General features: G+C 36.7%; 4 protein-coding genes across 4 annotated transcripts in view; 3 read left to right on the forward strand and 1 right to left on the reverse strand.

Moving 5' to 3' along the window:
- The window catches only part of sema4d (sema domain, immunoglobulin domain (Ig), transmembrane domain (TM) and short cytoplasmic domain, (semaphorin) 4D), a 266,298-nt gene extending 249,568 nt beyond the window's left edge, over positions 1-16,730 (forward strand). The window contains exon 18 of the transcript XR_007425050.1: positions 15,707-16,730. The gene's annotated coding sequence lies outside the window, so the exon portion shown is untranslated. The remainder of the gene's footprint in view (positions 1-15,706) is intronic.
- shc3 (SHC (Src homology 2 domain containing) transforming protein 3) overlaps positions 1-16,730 on the forward strand; it is a 33,387-nt gene extending 16,657 nt beyond the window's left edge. Inside the window, exons 3-12 of the mRNA XM_007252775.4 lie at positions 585-648; positions 2,435-2,554; positions 3,481-3,534; positions 3,938-3,989; positions 5,270-5,399; positions 6,060-6,207; positions 7,417-7,471; positions 8,469-8,663; positions 9,561-9,865; positions 10,704-16,730. Coding sequence (XP_007252837.3) covers positions 585-648; positions 2,435-2,554; positions 3,481-3,534; positions 3,938-3,989; positions 5,270-5,399; positions 6,060-6,207; positions 7,417-7,471; positions 8,469-8,663; positions 9,561-9,865; positions 10,704-10,838 — 1,258 coding nt within the window. The 3' untranslated portion in view covers positions 10,839-16,730. The remainder of the gene's footprint in view (positions 1-584; positions 649-2,434; positions 2,555-3,480; positions 3,535-3,937; positions 3,990-5,269; positions 5,400-6,059; positions 6,208-7,416; positions 7,472-8,468; positions 8,664-9,560; positions 9,866-10,703) is intronic.
- LOC103035651 (homer scaffold protein 1) overlaps positions 1-24,875 on the forward strand; it is a 263,702-nt gene that overhangs the window by 149,515 nt on the left and 89,312 nt on the right. The gene's annotated exons all lie outside the window — the stretch shown is intronic.
- On the reverse strand, positions 16,221-23,951 carry LOC103033851 (sphingosine 1-phosphate receptor 3). Its single transcript, XM_007252774.4, has 2 exons — positions 23,724-23,951; positions 16,221-21,797 (listed from the first exon to the last, which is right to left on the reverse strand). Exon 2 carries the CDS (start codon positions 21,560-21,562, stop codon positions 20,477-20,479), a length of 1,086 nt encoding a protein of 361 aa, XP_007252836.3. The 5' UTR covers positions 21,563-21,797; positions 23,724-23,951; the 3' UTR covers positions 16,221-20,476.

A 24,875-nucleotide genomic window follows, 5' to 3' on the forward strand; every position in this document is an offset into this window, starting at 1 on the left:
CATCAAAAGAGCTGCAGTAACAGCCTACTCAAACTGCATTACCTGCATGCAGAAGCAATATAAAATATAATATAAAAAATTTAAAATATAAAGAAGCAAAAGTCTACCAAGTCTGGGGTTATTGTGTAATACAGACGATTAAATAAAGTTTGTATCTCTTATTGGGATGTAACATAATAAAATGTATTGGTAAACATCTAGAAGGAAACTCAGTTAGCATATTCCAGATACAATTGTAGTAGGACTAAATTCTGGTGCGACTCGTAGATTAGTTTTTTCATAGGTAACCATTTGTCAATCTGCTTTAACCACATTTTTTGGTAAGAATATCTGTTTTTGTACATAATAATGGAATACACTTTCTGTCAAGATAAAATAATTTGCAAAATACAAAAAAATGGGAGGAGTAGTTTGGGAGAAGCACTGGGTGATGTATGGGTTTAGAGGCGGGGCAGAAAGGAGAGCTGATTGGACTGAGCAGTGTTCCTCTGATAGCAATGAGAAATAATATAATTTAATGAACTCAACTCTCTTTTTCTCTCACTTTCTCTCTCTCCCTCTCTTTCACTCTCTATCTTTTTCAGAGAGGCCATCAGTCTGGTGTGTGAGGCAGTTCCAGGTGCCAAAGGAGCGCTGCGCAAAAGAAAGGTAAAAACATCCATTATAGTGCTAAAAACTTATTTTTAATACATGCCACTGCATCAAAGCAAAAATAACCTAAAATCTTAAAATAGAAGATGAAACACATTTTAATAAAAAAAAAGGAGAAACAGGAAGTGATCACAAAGGAGAGGAGATAAATGAACGAGGGACAGAGAAAAAGAGAAAAAAGATCCTTCTGGAATAAATATTTAAGACGAAAGGAGACATTCAAGTCTGAGGTTATTTATATAGCTATTTTAACAGTGAACATGGCCTTAAAACAGCTTTTTTTAGAGATCTGGCTCAAGAGTGACAGAAAACCTCCTTCAGAGAGAGAATGAGAGGAAGAATCCTGAGAGAAACCAAAAGTCATGGGATAGCAATTTCTATTTTTATTTTGAAGTGTTACCATAGAGAATGGCTTGGGAATTCCCAAACCTGTACAGGTTGTGAGGTGTTACCTCATGAGTGAGGTTGAACACTGGTCGATGTGCTCATGGCAAGGCCACATGAATGATGGGATTTAGAGTGAGGCCCGACAATAACATTTAACATTTCTGGAGCCACAGTGTCTCGCTTTGAGCGTATCGTGATGAGTAGTGTCTTACCAGAGTCGTCCACGTGAACAGACTCTGAATAAGCGACTCTGTTGTTAGTTGTGTGGAATAAAAGCATCATGATGGTAGATGTGGAAAATGCAATGTAAGCAACGGGAGAAGAGGAAAGAGATAAGATGGGAGAAGGTTTGAGGAAGAAATGGGTGAAATGCCAGAGAGAGAGAGAGAGAGGGATTGTGGGAGAGAGAGAGGGAAGGAGATGTGGTACAGTGTGTGTGGGTGTCCGCACAGCCCACGATACACACTGTTAGAACTGTGACTCATTTTGTGCTCGGGATTGGTAATCAGCTCTCACACACACAGTGTGTGAGTGTGTGTTTGTGTGTGTGTGTGTGTGTGTGTGTGTGAGAGAGTGTGAGAGTGTGTGTGTTTATGTGCTGTTGGATGCTTTAAATATGCTTATATCCATCAAGACCTGTAAAGAGGTACAACAGTGCTGTTTATTTCATACCTCGCCTGCAGAACAGCAGATTATCTCTATTTACTTCAAACAGAAGTTTAAAAAGGGACATGTATAAATAATTTTCATTTATTAGTTTAGATGTAAGCATCAGGTGCAGACTGTGGTTCATTTTGTGTTGTGTTTAAATCCGTCCACTAGATGGAAATGTTGCCGTTTTGATTGGATAAAAAGTAAACTTTTCTTTTAAACTGATGTTATAAATATAGTAGTGTGTTTTTATACTATAGGCTTGTTCCACCACCACTTGTTCACCAGGTGACGATGACATTATAATCGATGGCCTTATAATCTGGCAAGGGCTTAACACACAGCTCTGCAGTTGCTTTTTTTGAGCTGTGTGATTACACTGTTGATTACAGAGCTTAATCCTCATTGGCTAGATACTTCCAATGAGGAAGTGATGCTGTTACAGCCCTATTTTACAGCATAGTCCCAAAAATCTAGCCAAAAGCCAAAAAGTACAATAGTTTGTTCTTGAAATTAATACCATATTTAGTTAATACTGCCAAGAATATAGTTTTCACAGAAATTTAGAATAACCAGAAATATCAGTATATTATTTTAGGGCCACATCACCCAGCTCTAATGTACAGTAATTTGGAAGATTGATAATCTTCCAAAATCAGAACATCAGAAATGATGTTTGTTTTCAGCACTTAACTCAGTGTTTCTCCCCTTTTTTCTTTCTGTCCCATCGTCTCTCTCACTTTAGCCCCCCTCTAAAGCTCTATCTAGTATTTTAGGGAAGAGTAACCTGCAGTTTGCTGGCATGAGCATCAACCTCAACATCTCCATCAGCAGTTTAAACCTAATGACCCCTGACTCCAAACAGGTACACACACACTTACACCTCATACCTATAGCACATTTGATAGTATATTTAAAGAAACCTAAAGTTTATGTAAAGTGCAGTTTTACAAAATAAAAAAGCACTTACTTTGACTTTTATTTCACTGCAGACAATATAAACTTAAGATGTTTTATGTTTTTTTTTCTGCTCCACTGCATTTTATTTATTAATAGGGCTATAATATTAAAGCAAATAATGATTATTTTGGTAGTCGATTAATCTGATGATTATTTTTTAGATTGTCGATTATATTGACTAATCGTTGCTGCCCTATTTGTTTATTTATTTATTAATGAACATCCCTTCCTACGTTTCAGGCCTGAAACACAGTCCAGTAAAAAAAATTGGGATGGAAGCAATTAATTAATGACTTATAATGATGTAAGAAAAAACAACTACAGAATTATATTGATTTTAAGATACTTTATTCATGATCTGGTAGTTATATGAAGCTACATTCACAAGTACAAACTTTGCTAACAATGTCCACAAGCCACAGCAAAAGTTTTAGTGTGCTGTAGCTAGCATTAGCTTAAAGCTAGCATTATTCTTATTACAACTCTTAAACAAAATCGTAATTTAGAGGATCCAGTGATTTTCAGGAGAAAAATGTACACAGAATAAAACATATATGGTTTAGAACATATTTATTTACCACATAAGGTAAGGAGCCCATTCATTTTGGCCATAGACAAATGTAGCTTAGACACAGAACTCCAAATATGGGCATACGAGGACTACAGACTGACGTATGACTACAGTGGTCTATTCATTTCTTATGCATGCAATCTCTAAGCAGCAGCAGCTCATGTTATTGATTTATTAATTTATTTATAACAATAATAGTGATACATATTTCCTTCTTCCTCTGTACCGAAAGAATAATAACCCTTTCCTGTCTCCGGCAGATAATAGCCAATCACCATATGCAGTCGATATCCTTCGCTTCCGGTGGAGATCCGGTAAGGAAGTAAAACTGTTCACACAGTAAAACTGTTTCAGTGAGTTTAACTTTAATGACGTTTTGTCTGAAAGAGGACAGTAAAACAGGGGGTGTTTAGCCAACCTTTAACAGCATTAACAGCAAATTAATTAAAAGTCTTTGACTGAAAAAGTGAAAAGACATATTTAAAACATATAAAGGCTCATTTATATGGACCATAATTTAGTTTACAGATTTTATGACCAAGCTGGTGGTACACAGGTCCTCTACAGTAACTAACAACAAAGAAACTTGCTTTCCTGTGTAAATTTAGCCTAAAATGATCTACAATATATAGGTTAACACAAGATCTGCACAGATCAAGGTGTTGGGTATGGACTTTAGTGTAATTTTATTGTATTTTATCTGTGCTGTGTTTGCAGGACACGACGGATTACGTTGCGTACGTAGCGAAAGATCCGGTTAACAGGAGAGGTCAGTTGCTTTTTTTCTTGATTTTGTTGTTTTTGGTTTGTTCAACAGCTTATATTCACCTTTATTTTAGATATATTACATTCATTTAATGTTCTTCTTTAAAATAAAGCCATGTAGGAACACAGCAAACATGTGGAAGAAGGTTCTGTGGTCAGATCAGACCCAAGTTGAACTTTTTGGCCTAAAAGCAACAAAGCGCTATGTGTGGAGGAAAAGAACCACTGCTCATCACCCTGAAAACACACAATCCCCACTGTGAAACATGGTGGTGGCAGCATCATGCTGTGGGGATGCTTTTCTTCTGAGTTGATTCAGTTCAGAGTTTATGGATACAGATAGATGGAGCTAAATAATACAGGTCAATCCTTTAAAAAACTTAAGACTGGGAAGGAGATTCACCTTCCATCTAGACGATGACCCTAAACATACAGCCAGAGCTACAGTGGAATAGTTTAGATCAAAGAATCGAAGAATTGGAATGTGTTTAAAAGTGTGGTGTTTTTATAGAGTTTAATTCCTGATTGAAGTGGTAAGAATTAAGCATTGAGGTGTTTGACCAGGTGGCTCATATATCGTGAGATTAGCTCATGTTGAGAACCATGTTTAGTGTTCATTTTTCCTTATATTTCAGAATATGAATATGCAAAATATGAAAATCACTGCTGGTTGTACAATCTCAAGCCCTTATCCCAGTTTAAAAATTGCATTAAAACAGTAATTCGATTAATTGGATTAACCTCCCAGCATTAGGTGTCTAAATATTGTTGTACAGCTAGCACATATACATTCATAAATCACACAAAACAAGAAGTTAAACATTGTGTTTTTATTGTATAAACATAGAAAAAACACACATACCACCTCTAATATCTTTGCTACATTTCTGAATGAGGCTGTTTTGCACTGAGCTGGACACTGTTGCCTTTTCATTTTGAGCAAATCTGCATTCAAAAAACAAAAGGGATTTATTGATCCTGTGATGCTGTATTTAGCTTTGCTTAAAACAATCAATATCTGTCTCTTTTTTCGTTGCACGTGTTTATAGCGCTCTGTACGTGCAGAAGCCAAGTTTTATAATGGAATATCCGATAACAGGCGCAGTGTGGAGAATGAGTCAGCGAATCGTCTTCTGTTTTTTTTTCCTGACTATCTGCAGATATCTAATCCTGCTGTGTGGGTGTGTCTGGCTGTGTGACTGTGTGTGTGTGTGTGTGTGCACGTGGATGGGAGTGTTTCTGTGTGTGTGTACATGATCTGTTTGTGTTTTTTGTGTTTTGTAGCGTGCCACATTCTGGAGTGTTCTGATGGTTTGGCTCAGGATGTGATCAGTACCATAGGGCAGGCCTTTGACCTGCGCTTCCAACAGTACCTTCAGTGTCCCTCCAGCAAGCTCTCCGCTATACACGACAGGTAAATAAATACGACTGTCTGCTTTACTCACCTGATTTATTGTTTGTTGTCAATAGGAACGGGTATGGAGTGAATTTTGTTCTAAATGTTTTACACAAAAAAATAAAATCCGCAAACAAAATTTTAAGAATCAAAAGGAACAATTGTATGTTGCAAATTCAAAAGAGAAAAAATATATAGCAAATATATATTTTTAAATATACTTGGTTACTTTATTATCCTTTGCAGTTATTTGAAAATGATTTCATATTTGGATTTTGTCCGTCATTGCTATTATTTGTGTGTTTTTGTGAATTTTTGTGATTTTTTTTGGAAGCTACAAAGGATAATAAAGTAACCAAGTATATTTAAAATATATATTTGCTATATATTTTTTCTCTTTTGAATTTGCAACCTATAATTGTTCATTTTGATTCTTAAAGTTTTGATTGCGGATTTTATTTGTTTGTGTAAATCTTTTGACACAAAATTCACTCCATAACTCACACTTAAACAGATTCTTAAAATCTCCTTGACAACACACTACACATTACTATCAGTATTAAAGAGTATAGATTTTTTTGATTCAAAAGAGGATTTATCACAATTATTTTAGACCTAAAGGAAGTCTCTCTCTCTCTGTCTGTCTCTGTCTCTATCTCTTTTCTGTCTGACTGTCAGGGTACTGAGCGTTGAAGAACCTTCATGGACTGAAGAAGGGGAGGAGCCTCCAGACCATCCGTATTATAACAACATCCCCGGCAAGATGCCCCCACCTGGTGGCTTTATTGATGCAAGACTAACCAATCAGACGGCAGACAGCAGCCAGGTCAGGTGCAAAGCAAATAATTCAAACATTGTTAAAACTGCTGTAATCTGAGGGTGTTTCCACAAGAGCATGTAGTGTGAAAGCTGTTTTGGAACCTGAGAGTGTCTCCTTCTGGTCTGTGGATTCCACTGCAGGTGTGGAAGCTATCCGCTCCTGGTGCCATGTGTGGGGTTGTGTGATTGGTTCATTTTGTAATGTTATTTTGTAACATCTACTTTCCATCAGTATATCCTAATAAACTCAGGTTTTCTCACCGCCTGTTTGTATCCAGGTAAAATAATAAAGACAGGAAACACCTGAAGCTTCTTTGATTCTACGTGCAGAAAATTGGCACATAGAATTACCCAATTAATCCACAGTCAATTCACACGGATGGATTTCTTGTGAGTGAAAACAAACCAGCACCTTCCAAAAAAAGCCCAGATGTGGTTTTCTTTTATTTTGGACAAGTTAAAAAATATATTCGTTTAATTCCCATTATTATTAGTCACATTTGCGTTGTCTAACAGATTTGATATCTCATGTTTTGTATCCTGTATTGACCCAGGGAAGCTTTGGTAATGCTAATGTTACTCTAAACACAAAATATACAATAATTATTCATTTATTATTAACATTTTTGTCTAGATATCATACGTATAAGTGTATAAGTATAAGTGTATCATATGTATACGTTTTCATATGGAAAGTAAAATATTAATTTAAGTGTTTGAATGGTTCAGTGGTTGGAACAGATTTGCTGTAAAAGCAAATAATACACTTTTAAAAGGAGCTGTTTTAGTTTTATCTCCAGCTCTAACCCTAAAGCTCTCCATTATTCTGTAAATAAGGTCAGATGAATGAACACAGGGCCAGAGGAAAGCAGTGGGAATTCGGGTTGGGCATTATCTCAGGCTCGGGGCAGAGAATCTAAACTCTACTGTATCCTTATACATATTTATCCACATCCATAATATACAGAATAATTTAGTGTTTTATTTATATATGACAATTTATATAGACAAAAACTGATCCTGAACCTGCAGTATATCACTGCTCTGTTTGAGAAAGGTCCCTTGTATACATTTTTTGTGTGATGACTCTGGTCTTACATAAGGTTTTATTTGCAGTACATTAGTATGGCAGCCTGCAGTTGCCGTGATGCGGAGTAGCTGCTTTATTACTGGGGATGACTCATAAGCTCTCTCTGCTGTTTCTGTTTTATCGCAGGGGGTCGGAGTAGACCAGACATACTATCAGGGCAGAACTATACTCATTCAGCAAGGTGAGAGCTTTTTTTCTGTCTCCCTTTCCTCATTCTTCCTCTCTCTCCTCTGTTTTTATATTTAGTTTAAACGTAAAAATGCATTAACATGTAAGGCTGGATATCAGAATTCGATACCAAAAAGGCACAGACCAAAATCCCTCGGTACAACAGAGGATCAAAAGGTCTAAAAAATTGGTGCTTATTTTCAATACTTTGCATAAAAAGCACACAAACATGCCGAAGTGATCTAAAGTCTGACTCTACTTATAAAGATTCATCTACACTTTCTACATTTTCTTTCAAATTCTCTCATTCGCTCTCTCTTTTTTAATCTCTTTTAAAATACAGTAAAAAAGCTCTAGTTTGCCAGACCTAAACCACACTACACTATTTTTAGTCCTCTCACAATAATACAGGGAAATATCAGTGTTTAAAGAAAACTGATTCATGATTTAACAAAAAAAAAATTAAGTGATTGACATCAGTAATATAAATTTTATTTAGTTTTGACAATTTAATGCTGATTTTTTTTTTAACATTAAAATACCCTTTAATAAATCCTTAATATATATATATATATATATATATATATATATATATATATATATATATATATATATATATATATATATAAACTGTTTGATGTTTGCACTGGTGATTTTAATGTTTTTTATTTTTATTTAATGCCTTAAATATATTGTCTTCATTAATATATTGAGCAGCCAATTTTTATCTTTTAAGAACTGAGGTCTTGCCACAAAAAATGTTCAATGTTCTGTTTCAACAAGATAAAAAAAAAGATGGATCCTCTTATGGTACCAGTATTAGAATGAGATATTGGCTGTTAAAAATATGTTGTTTGAGAATAAGTATTACTTTTTGTATCGTTTGGGTATCTGTATTGATTTTAAAGTATTGATAATGATACGCAAGTCCACAAGATTGGATGAGGATATCTCTAGTTAATAACTATATAATTATATATTGATTTTTTTGTTGTTTTTTTTTTACCTAGCATCATGTGACATATACAGTCTGCCTGAGGTCAAAGGTCAGACCTGTAAGCCAGGAGAGGTTCCCACGTACGTGAACACGCAGCACATCGATACGCAGGTTCTGGCGGCTCTGCAGGGGGAAGCAGACGCAGCGTCTGAGACCAGCGTGTCTTCTGTGGCCAAAGACAGCCCCAGGAAAGACCTCTTCGACATGAGTGAGACTGACTAAGATTTACAGGCCTTCAGAATAGAGTTGCATGAGTTATGAGAATATATATATATATAGTACATGTTGTGTTATAGGTGTTAGAACAAATCCCTTAATAATAGTAGTAATATAACTTCTTCCAATACCTTTGTGATGAGTTTAAAAACTCCAGCAGCACTTCTGCTGTATCTGATCCACTCACTGTACCAGCAGCACAACACACACTAACACCTCATAAACCACCACCATGCTAATCACTGCTAATTAATCACTGCAGTGCTGAGAATAATCACCCACCACCCAAATAATAATAATATTAATAGCTGTATCTTTGTGAATCAATCAATCATTCAATCAACCTTAATTTTCACTTGTAATTACATTTAGGGTTAAACTTAAAAAAGGGGCTAAAAAAATGTAATTCTTAAAATAAGGAATTTTGTGAATAAATCAAGTGGCATTAAGTTAATTACGTGGCAAAGACATTAGAAAAAGAAGATTAAATCAAGAAGAAATAACATAATTCAGAATAAAAGAATAAAAAGTGGACAGGATAAAATTTAAAGCAGTCAGATTATAAGATAAATAATTAGAATTAGAATAGAAAATAAAAAACACAAGTAAAAAACAATTAAAGACTAAAGATTTCATTTTAATATTAACTTAATGGGCTTAGTGGGCTTTAAAGATTCTAAAGAAAATAAGTGGTAGAAATAAAATAAAGGTAAAACGAAAAATGAAATAAATAGAAGGTTGAAATAAATAAAACGGTAAAAGAAAAAAACTCATCTAAAACAGGTAACAGTTAATAAAGAATGCAGAAAAAACTGAAGCAGAAAAAATGAATAATGGATCATAAACCTGTAATAAAAATCCCGTTCCTGTTCTTCATGTTGCGCTGCAGAACCGTTCGAAGATGCAATCCTGACGCAGTCTCCGTCAGCTCCAGCGTCGGGGCTGCACAAGGCGGCTTCAGTGGATAACTCCAGCCCCCTGCTGGTTCGCTCGGCAGCCTTACGGGCCCTGGAGGAACTGGAGGGCCAGGCCTGGTACCACGGCGAGATGAGCCGCCGCCAGGCCGAGAAACTGCTGCTTAATGACGGGGACTTCCTGGTGCGGAAAAGCACCACCAACCCGGGCTCATATGTGCTGACGGGGATGCACAACGGACTGGCCAAGCACCTGCTGCTGGTGGATCCAGAGGGAACGGTGAGATTACAAATGGAGAAAAGGAGAATATTTAAGCAATAATACACAAGAGGTAGTGCTATATGTCCGAGTGTTACATCAGCACAGCAGTGCCAATATTACACCTTATAGCACAAACCTTGAGTGTATTATTGTGATTATACAACAGTTCCATTATCAATGTTTATTGAAAGATTTTAAAGAGTTAAATACGAGGAGGAGAAAATACGTTCTGTTTGGTTATAAAAAGTCCACCAGTTAAAATGGTTCCATTGCTGCTCTGTTTGTTTGTAGCTGTGCTGTTTGGTTTGTAAGCGCTGCATCCTTGCTAGGTTACCTCTATGTGGCAGAGTAATACATGGAGAGCTTCAGTTACAGTGCATTACCGGCTGATAATGGCACTCATACAATGCCTCTCAGCCAATCACATTGCAGGGTTAGAACTAAATGTGGTATAATATATCAAATTTTGTCATCTTATAACCATAAACTTATGATAAAGTGATAGGCTGACACAAATTAGCACATAATTGTGAAGTGGAATGAAAATTAAACATAATTTTCTAAATTTTAATCAAATAAAAATCTAAAAAGTGTGCAGTGCAAAAAATGTCTATGTCAGTACTGATGTTTTAAAAATCATATGGTTATGAAAACTTTATTTTGCCTTGAAGGCCTGAAAAAAAAATGTATTGGTTAAAAATTGTATAAACCCTGTCAATTCCATCAGCAGCTCACCTGATTTACCATCATTAAGCTCATCATAAACATGATTTATCATAAACACAGTGATATAAAACAATTTTGAATAACTTAACCTGAATCTCACATCTGTTTTTTTTTTTTTTTTTTGTAAAAGGTACGGACTAAAGATCACATATTCGAGAGCATCAGCCACCTGATTGGTCATCACCGTGACAACAACCTGCCGATCGTCTCGGCGGGGAGTGAACTGTGCTTGAAGCAGCCGGTGGAAAGAAAGCAGCAGCAGTGACGGCCTCCTCCAAACCCGCACCATGGGGAACAGGGTCACCCCAAAAAGCCCAGAAACCTGATACTTGAAGATGAGTAACGAGAGCGTGGTGGACGACGAAGACGAAGATTGTGGACAGTCACGAGAAGACCAGAGCGGAGAGGTGGAGGGGTCCAGCGTTCCTGTGACAGCGGGCGAGTTCTGGTCCGTCCTCGTCTGATCACTTCTTCGGGACTATGTGAGAAAGATCTGTGGATGGATAGATAAGAAGATGACACCTGATTTATAGAACTGTTCTACTTATTTTGCTGTGATGACTGAAATTCTATATTTTTTGAGAAGACATAGGTGCATTTGGACATATATGTTTGATTTGGTGTTTTAAACTTAAAAAGGCAAATGTAGTTTAGACGACAAGCGAATCAACCTCCAGGAGGGATAAGATTTAAAAAAAAAAGTATTTTAGAATAATTAAAAAAGTAAAAAGTTTTAGTTTTGTCTATCAAGCACAACCGGATTTACACGTTCGTTGGTAAGAGTTAGATGAGAAACAAATATTTGAGAAAAAAAGTTGTTTATATTGAACTATTTTAGGAATCGTTCTTTAAGCGTAACCGCAGCTAGTGCGACAGTCAGACGGACAGACAGACAGACAGACAGACAGGTTACGTGATTTGATGAGATTTGAGGTTTGAGGCGTCTATCAAATCACTGATGGGTCTGCTGCTTTTATGGAGGAAGATATCAATGTGTTTGCTTTAACAGTAGTCTCTCTCTCTCTCTCTTTCTCTCTCTCTATCTATCTCACTGTCTCTCTCTCTCTCTCTCTAAAACACACACACACACACACTTAGACACACACAAACACTCACACACACAAACCTACAGAAAAACACACACTGCTTTAAAGTACTGACACTTTTCTATGATGTTGAATATGTGGCACCGCACTCGCATGATTTGAAAAACTTGTTCTTGTGGTCATCGTCGGTAGCCCTCAAGGCCTTATGAGAGGTGCTTGTGTATGCTCACAATGTAAAATATTTATGCTTTTCCGAATATTTATTGAATTTGGTTCCTTTAAACTTGTAAAAGGTGTGTAGTTAATATGTTCAGGGCTTATTTTATACCATGGATGTTTCTATCATTTATGGCTTTCATGGCTTGATTGTGGGCTTTAAAACACACAAATACATTGATTATTATTATTATTATTATTATTATTATTATTATTATTATTATTATTATTATTTCAAATGAAACTTTAAGTGGATAGATAGCACAACCAACACTGAAGCCCAGATTTACTAAGGTAATTAGTGCATTAAATCATTACATTTATTCAAATTATTCAATAAGCAAACATCTCGAAATAACAGATTTGATGCAGTGATTTAATCACAGTGACTGAATGACTGTATAGAAGCATGGACACTATTTACATTATCTATAGTCTATGGTTCAATTCATTCCTGTTCTATGAAGCATAAATGAAGCTCTGTTTGTCATATTTGCAACCAGAGTCTTCTTATTTGCTTGTCTACAAGTGTATTTACCGTAATTACCGTAATTTTCCACTATAAGTTGCACCAGATTATAAGACGCATTATCAATAAACGTCTATTTTCTGGTCTATTTTCATACAAAAGGAGCACCGGATTATAAGACTTTTTAAGAGACACTATAAGGAACTTCTAGTTCAGCAGGTCTTGCCAGTGTGTGGTGGTGGGGAGGTAGCTAACTTAGTTAAGTAAAGCTAAACTAAGTAAACAAAACTGTAATAAAAGCCCTATCTGGACAGGATTAGTTTCTCAGGAGGTTCTGGGGTAATTTTCTCTTTTATGGTTTTTTTTATCCTCTGTGATTTTATTCCCGTCCAGAACGATCATGTATGTGTTTTTCTCAGACGTCCTCTGAGAAAATTACAAGATGAATTATCTACTGTTTTAGTCCCGTCCGGACGCAGATCTCTGATTTTCGTCTCCTGAATTTCGTCCTCCTAGCTATTTGTCCACTGCCGCGCACCGTAATTACACTTTGGGAATATGTTTCCACGGAGATCCACGTACTGTAAACACAACAACGAGTGGAAATAGAGGAGCTACTGAACGCTACTGATGTCATGTGACTCAGAAAAAGCCTAAAAACTCACTGATCCGGATGCAGGAGTTTTATCTCTCCTTTATAGTAGAAGCGTGAAATGTTTGTCACAGACGTCCCCCTGAGAAAGTAATCCCGTCTGGATAGGACTAACAAAAAGAAAGTCATTCTTTTAAAAGGTCAAACGAGTTCTAGATGTTAATCTACACAGATTTATCTCCTGAAATTCGTTTATTTGGGTGAGTAAAGCACTTCCATTTATTTACAGTAAGCTTAGATTCCTCAAATTCCTCCAGCACTAAGGCTGGAGCATTAGCATTAGCGGCTAACCGCTAGCCTTCTTTCTGGAGAACTCACTCCTGAAACTCCTGTATAACTCTGTACTTCAGCAGAGAGTGGCTTTACTTCTCCTTAATATCTGAATTGTAGAATTTATATATAAGGAGCACCAGATTTTTAAAGTGCTGTTTTTATAGTGCGCACAGCGTACTCTTAACCGGAAACAACTGTCTACCTGGAGGACTGCATCGGGCACTAGGGAGTTGACACAGCAATACAGTATATATTATATATTTTAGGGGCAATTAATAATATCCATGCAGACACATGGAGAATATGGAAACTCCACACAGATAGGGACTTGAACCCAAGACCCCAGCGCTTGCCAGATGTTGAGCTGTCCATGCTTATATCCAGTCATTATTGCTGTAATAAATTAATATTATACTATACTATAAATACTAATTTGAAGAACATGAACACTAAAGACTTTACTGAATCCGGTGCTTAGATCAGATCGGCGTATTGGTGTATGCGGAAGAGAGGATGCTCTCGCCAGTATGTTTTTTGTTTTTTAATTATGCACAGTGCCAACAATGGATTAGAGAAGTTTATGAGTTTTTTAGAGGTGAGAAAGCTAGGTCCGGAAAGCGCCCAGGCAGCCGGTACGAAACCCTGGGATGGATTTTTACTTTCCGGACCTGGGTTATCCACCTCTAGAGTTGTCATAGTGTGCGTCCTCATGTTTAAGGGAGATTTAATCACATTCTACTTGACTTTAAGCCTTTTTAAAGTAAAAATCTTACGTCACAAAAGTGCACCTGCTAGTTCTGACTTTTCTTAAGAGAACGACAGTCTGAGAATGTTCCTCAGCCTTCACTGTAAAACCCAGAAAAACATATGAAAATATGAAACTAATCATTTACCTATGCAATTACACGTAGACACAATTAAATATAAGAATATTTATATATATATATAAGAATATATAGAATTAGCAACCTTATATACATAACCATGGAAAAGCATATATTAATTTGTTTATGATTATATCAGTTTGCATTAAAACTGTAGGTTAGTAATGGTACTTGCATAGGAAAAATGGTTATTTTCATATAAGCTGGAAAGTAGATTTAAAAAAAACAAAAACAAAAAAGAGAGATTGTTCTTATTTCTTTGGTTCTTACTTAAGTACCTATTGAATATTGTGATCATTTCTGAATCACACACTGGACACTTAATATTGATGTATTGATATATTTTTCACATAAAAAAAACAAAACAAGGCAAAACACCGGTAGCAAAGACTGAGAGAACTTGAGCTTTACATTATGAATGAGTGGTTTGGGCTCTACAGAGAATGGTTTAAAAAAAATAAAAAAATAAGAAATAAATAAGAATGATCTGTTTTCACACATTTGAATGATAAACTGGCCTCAATGCCTCGATGTCGGCCTCTATATGCTCTATTTATTGCTGTAGTTTTCTTTATTCTTTCCTCACTAAGACTCTTTAAGTAGATATTACAGTCCCTACTGCATTTAAAAATCACAGAATTAATGGGTATTTCTAGTACAGAAAGTTTTTTGGACATTTTTAAATATTAGAAATTAAAGAAATGCAAGGTCCCATTTAAACGTATCTGGATATTTTGAAACAAATATATAAAAAATATATAAAAATATAAAATTGCATTGCTTGCATGAGCAAGCTAGCTCTCTCTTTTTATGAGTCGATAGTACCTCATAAAGTCTGATCCTTTATTCACACAGCAGGTAAGGCGGCTAAAATCTGATACTTTCTAGTGACTAACTGCATATTGTCGCTGTCCAATGAAAAACAAGTATCTCAAAGTGCACATGACTTGGCCACACCCATTTCTTTGGTTTGCATTCCTTTGTTTTCTTTAAGCTTCATTTTTGAGCTTTTTATTTTCACGTCCATAGCCACGTCCTCTATGTGTGATTAATTAAATTAGAAACTTCTTTTTAAAACTAAAAATGGTTACGATGTATGCTTTTTTAATTTAGTTTAAACAGATATATCACCCCTATACTCTAATACCCTACCCTAAATTAAACTACAGACAATATTTCTCCCAAATTCCAAAAACAAATATTGACATTTCGAGCATTTATTTGCAGAAAATAATGAGAAATGTCTGAAATAACAAATAAAAAGGATGCAGAGCTTTCAGACCTCAAATAATGCAAAGAAAACAGGTTCATAATCATAAAGTAAGACTTTTAAGAGCACAGAAATCAATATTTGGTGGAATAATCCTGGTTAGTTTTTAATCACAGTTTTTTTTTTCATGCATCTTGGCATCATGTTCTCCTCCACCAGTCTTACACACTGCTTTTGGATAACTTTATGCTGCTTTACTCCTGGTGCAACAATTCAAGCAGTTCAGTTTGGTGGTTTGATGGTTTGTGATCATCCATCTTCCTCTTGATTATATTCCAGAGGTTTTTGAATTTGGTAAAATCAAAGAAACTCATCATTTTTAGCAGTTTAACATATAAAAGTTGCCTGAATTGCTGGTTTTGCCATTCTCCACATCACACAGATAACATTTAACATCTTAAATTTGTCAGGTATGATTAAAAAAGATTGGATTTGGCCCAATTTTACCTGCTGTGTGTGAATATAGCCTTAGGTTATTTTTATTTCCAACCAGCTGAATCAGAAAGATATGTATTTTTACTGTATATGTGATATAGTACACAGTATTACATATTTATAACATAATTATAGGACTTAACTACAGCTCTACATATATCTTTAAATCAATTTATTAATTAAGTAGAGTAAAATTACAGCAACCTTAGATTTTTTTTATTTTAATTTTAATTTTTAGAATTGCCCTCCATAGAAGTCCTTTCTCCTTTAGTTAAAGAGTTGAGTAGTTGGTTATATCAGCTCCCTTTAAATCCGCTGTAGTTCATTGGCTAGCGTTAGTGGCCGGAGTTAGTGATAATGAATTTACACGGAAGTTAACACATCTTAGGTTTTCACTTTTCTTATATATATATATATATATACTAGTGAGGGATAAAATAACGCTCTTACAGATTCTTAACACTAGAAGTAACAATCAAATAACGCAAAAATAAAGACATCACTTTAAAATATAGGCCTTTCCCAGAAGCCCAAGGTATGAAAATAGTTTTTCCAGCTTTCTGTTCATGAAAATGTGCCTTTTATTTGTACCAATGGTCTTTAATCTCTCTCTTTAAAGTGCAATAGCCAGAATCTCTCCACGGACGAGGCTCGGACCCTCTGTGGAGCTGGGTTTGGTGACATATTGCTGCCTGAGATTCATGTAAAACTCCCATTCAGTTTCCTGATTTTGTTTATTTTTGTCTCACAGCCACTGTAACGCATAGCAGCACATTCAAACCCGGTCGGAACGGAATGGGTTAAAGAAATCAAACATGCGAGGAAGTCCAAACCAATGTTTACAGAGTTAATCTTTGGTTGTATGGGTTATCATTATTCTGTATGACTGTTGGCAATAAAATGGTGAATGTGTGTGTGTGGTGTTCTCAATAACGTTTTAGTGCAAACTACCTTTAGTACAAACCTTCACTGATAAAAAAGATTTAATTTTAATTTAATTTAAAAAAAAAGTTTCGCAACTTTCTGCATTTGTTTTTTTAAATAAAAAAGTAAATTTTATTTAATGTAAATTTAAGTAACTTCAACTCGGTTTCAAGACTTTTTTTGTTACACAGAGTAAATAAGTGAACTGAACTTCAGTCAATCCTTTCTTTTAGTAAACACACTTACATTTACATAATCTCAAAGATTAATTTTGTAAACAGACCAAGTCTCATTGTCTCATCACAATGGACAGCATGTAATACATTATTTTTGTTTACTAGTATAAAGAATGTATTAAATGCCATTCTTGTGTTGAGACAGTGTAATATGTGTGTTTTAACTAAAATATTACAATTTTAGGAATTATAAAATATAATGTATCATAAATTATTTGAGTAATATTGTATAAATTAAGTAATTGTAATTAGGTAATATTGTATGCAGAAATTAAGTTTAGAAACTAGTAGTTTCTTAAAAATACTCCAATAGCACTCTGTATCCGGCTTTTGGAAATTATAGAATCTACAAAATGTTGAGTTTTGAAGGCCTAACTAGTGAAAATGATTCGAAATTGAAGTGAATTCTAAATTCAATTTAAAAATCCCCTGAACTGTGTGATTCTGTCCAGCAGAGGGAGCCAGATCTTTACTCAACGCAGTGGACAGTTTTATTGTAGAACCTGATCTGAGATCAGATCTTTACAGGTCAGATTATCTGTTAGATGTACCTGAATTAACAGGGTTCTTCTAACAGGGTAAAATAGCCTAAAAATCCATATTAGGAAACTTTTTTCCGCTTTTTTTTACAGTTCTAAAGAACTTGATCAGACATAACAGATCAGAACATAAACCAGACAGATGCAGAAGTTGAATAAGGCTTTTTAAAACTATTTGGCTTTTTAAAAAGTCATTTTCATGCAAGCATACATACAACACTGTAATGTAGATCATGCTTACATGGTTATAATAATAACAACAGCAGCACTGAATACTGAGGGAACACTTACAGTACATTATCAGTACATACAGTACGCTTTAAGTGGCTGCAAATACATTGTTCAATTCACTTAAAAATCCTTGGATGGTCCTTATATATGCTCACCTAATATTTAGCTGAATATCTTTTAATATATCTTGTTCTTGCTATTTGTGGTGAGAATTTTTACCTGGCCCATATTTCTGCCTGGACTGGCTGTAGAAACTTTCTACTGGGATTCCCGCACTCTTGTTTTCTATCAATTGAATGTAATCTTGTCATGTGACCACTAGAATGTATGGGTAGTTTTTCCATATCTCTATATGAGGCCAAAGGAATCAACGTTTAAAAAATCTATAAAATTATCATGAAACAGAGAGGCTAAAATGTAACGTCTACATATAAGGTGATTCTCTGTGTAAATTATCTTACACTTCTACTCTTTAGTGATAAAACTCCTGCATCCGGACTGCAATTGTAAAAACAGGAGGACCAGTGAGTTTTTAGGCTTTTTTCTCAGTCACATGACATCAGTTCAGTAGCTCCTCCATTTCCACTCGCTGTTGTGTTTTTTTTAACGTGGATCTCCATGGAAACCGTGGTGCACCCAGATTGTGATTACAGTGCGCAGCAGTGGACAAATATCTTTTATTTTTTTAAAGGTGAGGAGACGAAACTCAGAGATGTGCGTCCGGACGGGACTAAAATTACCGGAGGAGCACGGAGTTCAGAGAAAAACAGTAGATAATTCAGCCTGTAAAGCCCTAACCGGACATGATTAGTTTCTCAGGGGGTTCTGGGGTAATTTTCTCTTTTATTTCTCAGACGTCCTCTGAGACAATTACCCCAGAACCCCCTGAGAAACTAATCCTGTCCGGTTAGGGCTTTAGATTAATCTAATACTCTATATTTCTCTATATTTCTTACTTAAACTAAGAATTCAGTTGCATTTAATGGTCATTTAGTTGGATACTATTTGAGCATCTACAAAGCTTCAATAAAGGACCCTCCAAATAACGTGTCATCGAATTGTTCATTAGAAATCTTAAAGGGAAGTGTGCATTGGAGTCAGATTTGGTAAACTAATCCAAAATAAGTCTATAACTGTGTGAGTAATGTAATTCCACTCTCTCGCTCAGTGTAACTCACTTTTTTGGAGAAGTTCTAGAAGTTATATTTAGTCAGGGCTCTGTTTGGACTGTAGCTTCATGCTGCCATGGTTCTGGCTTTGTGAAGAACATCCAGTCGGTTTAGGCTACTGTATCATTTACTAAAATGGAGACCGAATGGAGAGAAGGAGCCGGGAAATGGAGGCCGGTTCACCAGCTTCACCCTCTTCCCCTCCACCCTCTGGAGCTCTGTGCCAGCTCTCTGTGGCAAGAGCTGCTTACGAGCAGGAAAGTTAAAACACATCCTAAAGCAGCAGCAGATTTCCAGAGTGAAGAACAGCCTTGAGGGGAAACTCCAGCTTAGAAGTTTCAGGTAACAAAATCCAACAAATTGTTGAGAGACCTTCTATATCATTGTTTTACTAGAAATGTACACTTCTATTCTTGGTCTTAATAAATCCTCACCTAACATTTAGCTGAATATCTACTAAATGCAACTGAACTCTACGTTTTTCTTTTATTTTAACATTTAAAAATGACCCTTGCCATTTAGTTTTAAACATAAAATTCTGAATGTTTCTGTCTGGACTGGCTGTAGAAACCTTTTACTGGGATTCACGCCATTGTGTTTTTTATCAATTGAGTGTAATGTTTTAGGTGACAATGGTATTTTAATTTGTATTTTGTTTATTGTTGATGTATAGGCTAGATTTTAGGGCTGCAGCAATGTCTGTGTGTGTGTGTGAATAGTGGGAATGTACAAAGATCGGGTAGAACAGGTGACAATCGTCAGGGTTTTAATCAGTCAGTGGTGCACTTGTGTTTTCCTCCACCAAGATACAAACACACCTGTTTTTACCTGAACCACCACCACGCCCACGCTCAGTGTAGATATGGAATTGTCCCCTGGGGTAATGAGATGGAGTGTCCAACATGTTCCAACATGTAACATCGCTGGACGTTTATATGATGTAGGTTTTAAGTCAATAGAAAATCACCAAATTTTGAATTTGAAGGATGTTCTTTAAATTTTCCACCAAACTACAACTTCAATCTGTCCAACACTGATCGTTTCTTTTATGTTTTTAAAGTAGACGTGTTTTGATTTGCACATGAAGTTCAGCATCCAGCGTTAGAGTCCAATGTATTTCTGATATCAAACTGATATCCAGTGCCTGCTGGGTAATCCAAGAGTCCTCTTCTACGAGAAAGTCAGTCCTATGTAGTGTTTTCTTTTTTAAACATCGTTTTGTTGTTATTAATACTCAATACCCAATATTTCTACAGTATTGATACAGTAATGTTCATTTTATATCAAATGTGCAGTATACGAGATGCGACGAAAAAAAAAGTTCTTACATCTTAGCTTTTAGTAGATGGGATTTGGTTCTCAATGTAAACAAAGGTAAAACCAAAAAAAAAAAATTTCATCAGTGATGAACACTTTTACTGTAAATATCAATTACTTCAGTTCTACAATTTGAGAAATCTGTGAAGGAACCCTTTACTTTCACCTTAATAGCCACCTCAACAGTTTTAAGTTTTCAAGGGAAAACTCCCCAATGGCGCCAATGGTTTTCCAATGGCGACTCAACACTCTCCTCCAGTGCTGCTCTCTGGATTTCGCTGTGACGAGTGCGAGACGATGATTTGAGGGCTTTGCTCCTGTTCCTCTGCCGGTTTCTGGCTCTGGCTGGAGCTTAGTTTACTCCTGCTGCCGTCTCCGTTCAGCTTCGGACCTCCAGGGCCCTGTTTAACCAAACATCCACAAACCAGCCCCAAAAACGCCCGGCGCATCTCCCTGCTGGCCAGAGTGTAGATCACAGGGTTCATACCGGAGTTCAGCACGGCCAGCGCGATGAACCAGTCGGCCTTCAGCAGGACGTGTCTGCAGCGGCTGGGTCCACAGGCCACGTCGATGAGGAGGAGGACGAAGATGGGCGTCCAGCAGGCGATGAAGACGCCGACGACTATGCTGACGGTGCGCAGCAGAGCCATGGAGTGCTCCGAGTTGCTGTGCTTGGTCACCTTGCGGCCGCTGGACTTCACCAGGATGTAAATGCGGGCGTACAGCACGGAGATGGCCAGCAGCAAAGCCATGAAGATGCTGATGCAGAAGGCCACGTATTTCTTGGTATAGAGGGGGAGGATGGTGGAGCAGTCCGGCAGGTTCTCCAGGCAGTTCCAGCCCAGAATAGGCAGAGCTCCCAGAGCCACAGCTATCAACCAGCACGTCCCTATGAGCAGGAACACCCTGTAGTTCTTATTGGCGTCGTACGGCCTCATCTTAATCATGGTGAGATGCCTCTCGATGGCTATAGCCAGTAGACTGAAGATGGAAGCTCCCAGAGCCACAAACATGCTCCCCTCCCGGATGAACCACTCATCTGAGGACAGGTGCAGAGTCCTCTCCCCCGACATCAGCAGGTTCACCGTGTAGGCGACTCCGGCCAGCAGGTCGCACAGCGCTAGGTTCCCGATGAAAAAGTACATGCGATTGTGAAATTTGTGGTTTTTCCATATCGCTATGAGCACTATCAGGTTCTCCAGGAGGATGAAGCAACAAATAACCAGAAACGCCACCTTCTCAGGGTCTAAGGTGCCTCTGGAGGTCTCGTTGCGGTTGTTCAGCTTTCCCGTGTAGTTGTAGTGTATGTAAATGTCTGGGTTTATCATTGCTGCAGTGTGGCTCCAGCAGGGGGCAGCACAGCACAGGAATTGACGGACAAGAAGAAGAAGAAGAATAAGAAGCCAAGCTCCTGAGCCTGCCTCACCTGGACACAGGTGAGAGACCTTGGCCTCGTTTGTGGTTCTGGAGGATTTTGTGTTTCTATTTCATCCCATCATTGTTGTACAGGAGCACAGAATCCAATCTGAGAAGCTGGTGGAGGAACATCTTTCCCATCTTTCCCTGATTAAGAGAAAAAAACAACACATTTACAACAAATATATGGATTAATATATACATTATTAAAAAGATATTATCCTGATCTACTGTATCTACTGTCCAAAAAGAGATTTAAGGCATTGCTATTAGCATTAATATTCATGCTTGTTTATAAGGTCAGAATATTAGATGACCTCCTGTAGATCTACCTTCCCACAGGTTTCAGATCCATCCCAAATCTACCACACCCAATGTATCCAATTTTAAGGCAAATATTTGCCTTTTTGCAGATTTAAACCTACCAACCCAAATTGACCACACCTCATTTATACAGTTAGGAACATCTGAAGGGCTGATGTCTGTGAGAAGGTTGCTTTCCAGTAGCTGTTGGTTTGGAAACCACTGATCTAAATATTCGCCAGATACCGTATGTTCATTGGAGAGCCATTTGGGACATTTTCAGCCCAAGTCTTACATCTCTATAGGGGTGAAAAAAGTTATTTTTCTCTACAGCATCACTGTATTTCTAACAGTGTAGTTAATGAACCTTAGATACAGTATAAAACATTGAATTAAAGATCTTCAGTGTTGGAGAACAATCATTGAAATCTAGCAGATTTTAACTCTTTTTAACAGCTTTCCAAAAGCTGGTTTCTAAACCACTAATCTAAATAGTAACCAAATACACCAAATATGTATGTTTATTGGAGAGCCATTTGGGACATTTCCACCCAATGTCTTACATCTCTATAAACACAATTTAATAAAAATGTGACCCGACCATTTAAACTGGTAAAGGCTCTTTAGGCCTTTAGGAGATTCTTCACCCTCAGTTTAAGTGTTTGAGAGCATTCATTGAAAACTATCATAGGATTCCAACCCAAACTAATCAATTAAGAACACCTGAAGACAGCAAATAGCTGGACTAGGGCTGAAACTAAAAGCAGGACTGGACAATGTATGGTAAAAAAGTGGATTCTTTATGGAATCACTTTAAAAAAAACAACTGTAGCACAGTTTAAGATCTAAAGTTTTAGTAATTAGTGTTGGAGAGCAATCCTGGAGAGCTGTAAAGCTGGGTTGAACTGGAATGAATTCAAATTATATATAAAGGTGCATCTCTAAAAATTAGAATACATATATTGATGTATTAAACACAGAGTGATCTATTTTAAGTGTTTATTTTATTGTTGGGTGATTTTGACTTGCAACCAATAAAAAACCCAAAAATCAGTACCTCAGGAAATTAGAATATTACATAAGACCAATTGGTACTTTTGGCAGTGTGGGCAATGTGCCAAGTCCTGCTGGAAAATGAAATCCACATCTTTATAAAAGTTATAAAAATCTTTATAAAAATCCTTGTATGGTGGATTTTAAATGGTAGATTTACCTTCCTGCAAGTTTCAAATTCAACTCAAAACTAATAAACTATATCCAAACTATATTGTTCTGCTATTACAGAATTAATTACAGTAGATTAAGGATGGATATAAAATCTGCAGATTTTTCTGCAGGTTTTTCAAAAGCATACTATATAAAAGTATACTACAGTACAGCACATCTAGACATTCATTTGAACTTCTATATATTTCTTTGAAGATTTATTTTAAGAGTTTGAAGAATATTGGATCTCAAATTAAACCATATAATCCAATATAAAATATGAGTAATAAAACATCACCTTCATCTCAAATCTAATAAATTCCAACCATCTAATCGTTCTACCAATAAGAGCCTCTGAAAGCAGCAAGAAATGCTCTTCATTCTTGATTAGGGTTGAATCTAAAGTCTGTGAGAAGAGCAGAGTTAAATATAAAATAATACACTATACTGTATATCCAAATATAGAGCCCAAGTCTTATATATATATATAACTTACATATATATAGCTTAACAATGTATAACCCAGTAATTAATATAGAAAACGATGCTCTTTTTTCCACTTACCATCTAAATTCCCAAATTCCAGTGATTTTCTCCAGTTTCCTCCAGTTTTCTATCTGTTCTCTCAGAGTCTGAAGGCTGTTAAATTCATCCTGCATCCTTTTCTTCACTGCAGCTCAGGCAGGAGGTCTTCGGTCCACGTAGAAAAGCTGCATGATCTCCACAGTTCCAGGGAAAGTCTCAGTCTCGGACTGTCCCACTTCCACAGCAGCCTTCTAGTAATACTGTCTCTGCTGAGATTTTATTTCCCACCTGTTTTCAACACAGACTCCGCCCCCCTGCACTGTGATTGGCTGCACTCGGTCCACCTCCTGTGCTGGCAGTGGACAGTGAGCTCAATAGTGAATGTTGAAATTCAGCTATTCTAATTTAACACAATACATTAACACACAATACACAAACCCTGTAGAGAAGAAAAAGTACTGCCAAAAGAATAGGACCGTTTAAAATGTACTACTCTATACTAAACCATGCGAATGGGAATTTAAATTAAAATAGTTTTTAAAATCCAAATTGCTGTTTTAATGCCAGTGTGAATCTCAGTTTATAGACTTGTTCTCCTGTTATTATCTCTAAAGAACTTTTTTATGTGGCACATATTTTCATATTTAACACTTTTTCCTAAAATACTTTATCTTTTGACCTTTTAAAAATAGACTATTCATCATATTTATCCTCTTGAGACCCTGCGTCCTCATATGTGGACATTACATTCCCGAAGGTGGCAAAGATTCTCTGCTATTAGCTATTCTACTGTGATGATCTCTAAACCAAACAGCAGTTAAGAATAACCTACGATAAATCTGTGCTTCATATAATCAGATTTTCTTTTTTTTTATCATTTTCTCACAATTTACACGGCCAATTACCCAACCCACTCATTAGGACTCCCCCTATCAGAAGTGATGGTCCAACACCACTTCCACCTTTTGCAGAGTAGCATCACAGCGCTAACCCTCGGAGGAAAGTGCAGCGACTCTGTTCTGATACATCAGCTCACAGATGCAGCCTTGTGCTGATCCACATCACCCTAGGAGTGATGAGGAGAAAGAGCACCATCTATTGTACCCACCCAGAGAGAGCAAGACCAACTGTGTGTGTGCTCTCTCAGGGCTCCGGCAGTTGATGGCAAGCTGCATGACTGGGATTTGAACC

This window comes from Astyanax mexicanus, chromosome 17 (assembly GCF_023375975.1).
Source record: "Astyanax mexicanus isolate ESR-SI-001 chromosome 17, AstMex3_surface, whole genome shotgun sequence".
Classification (NCBI taxonomy): domain Eukaryota; kingdom Metazoa; phylum Chordata; class Actinopteri; order Characiformes; family Acestrorhamphidae; genus Astyanax; species Astyanax mexicanus.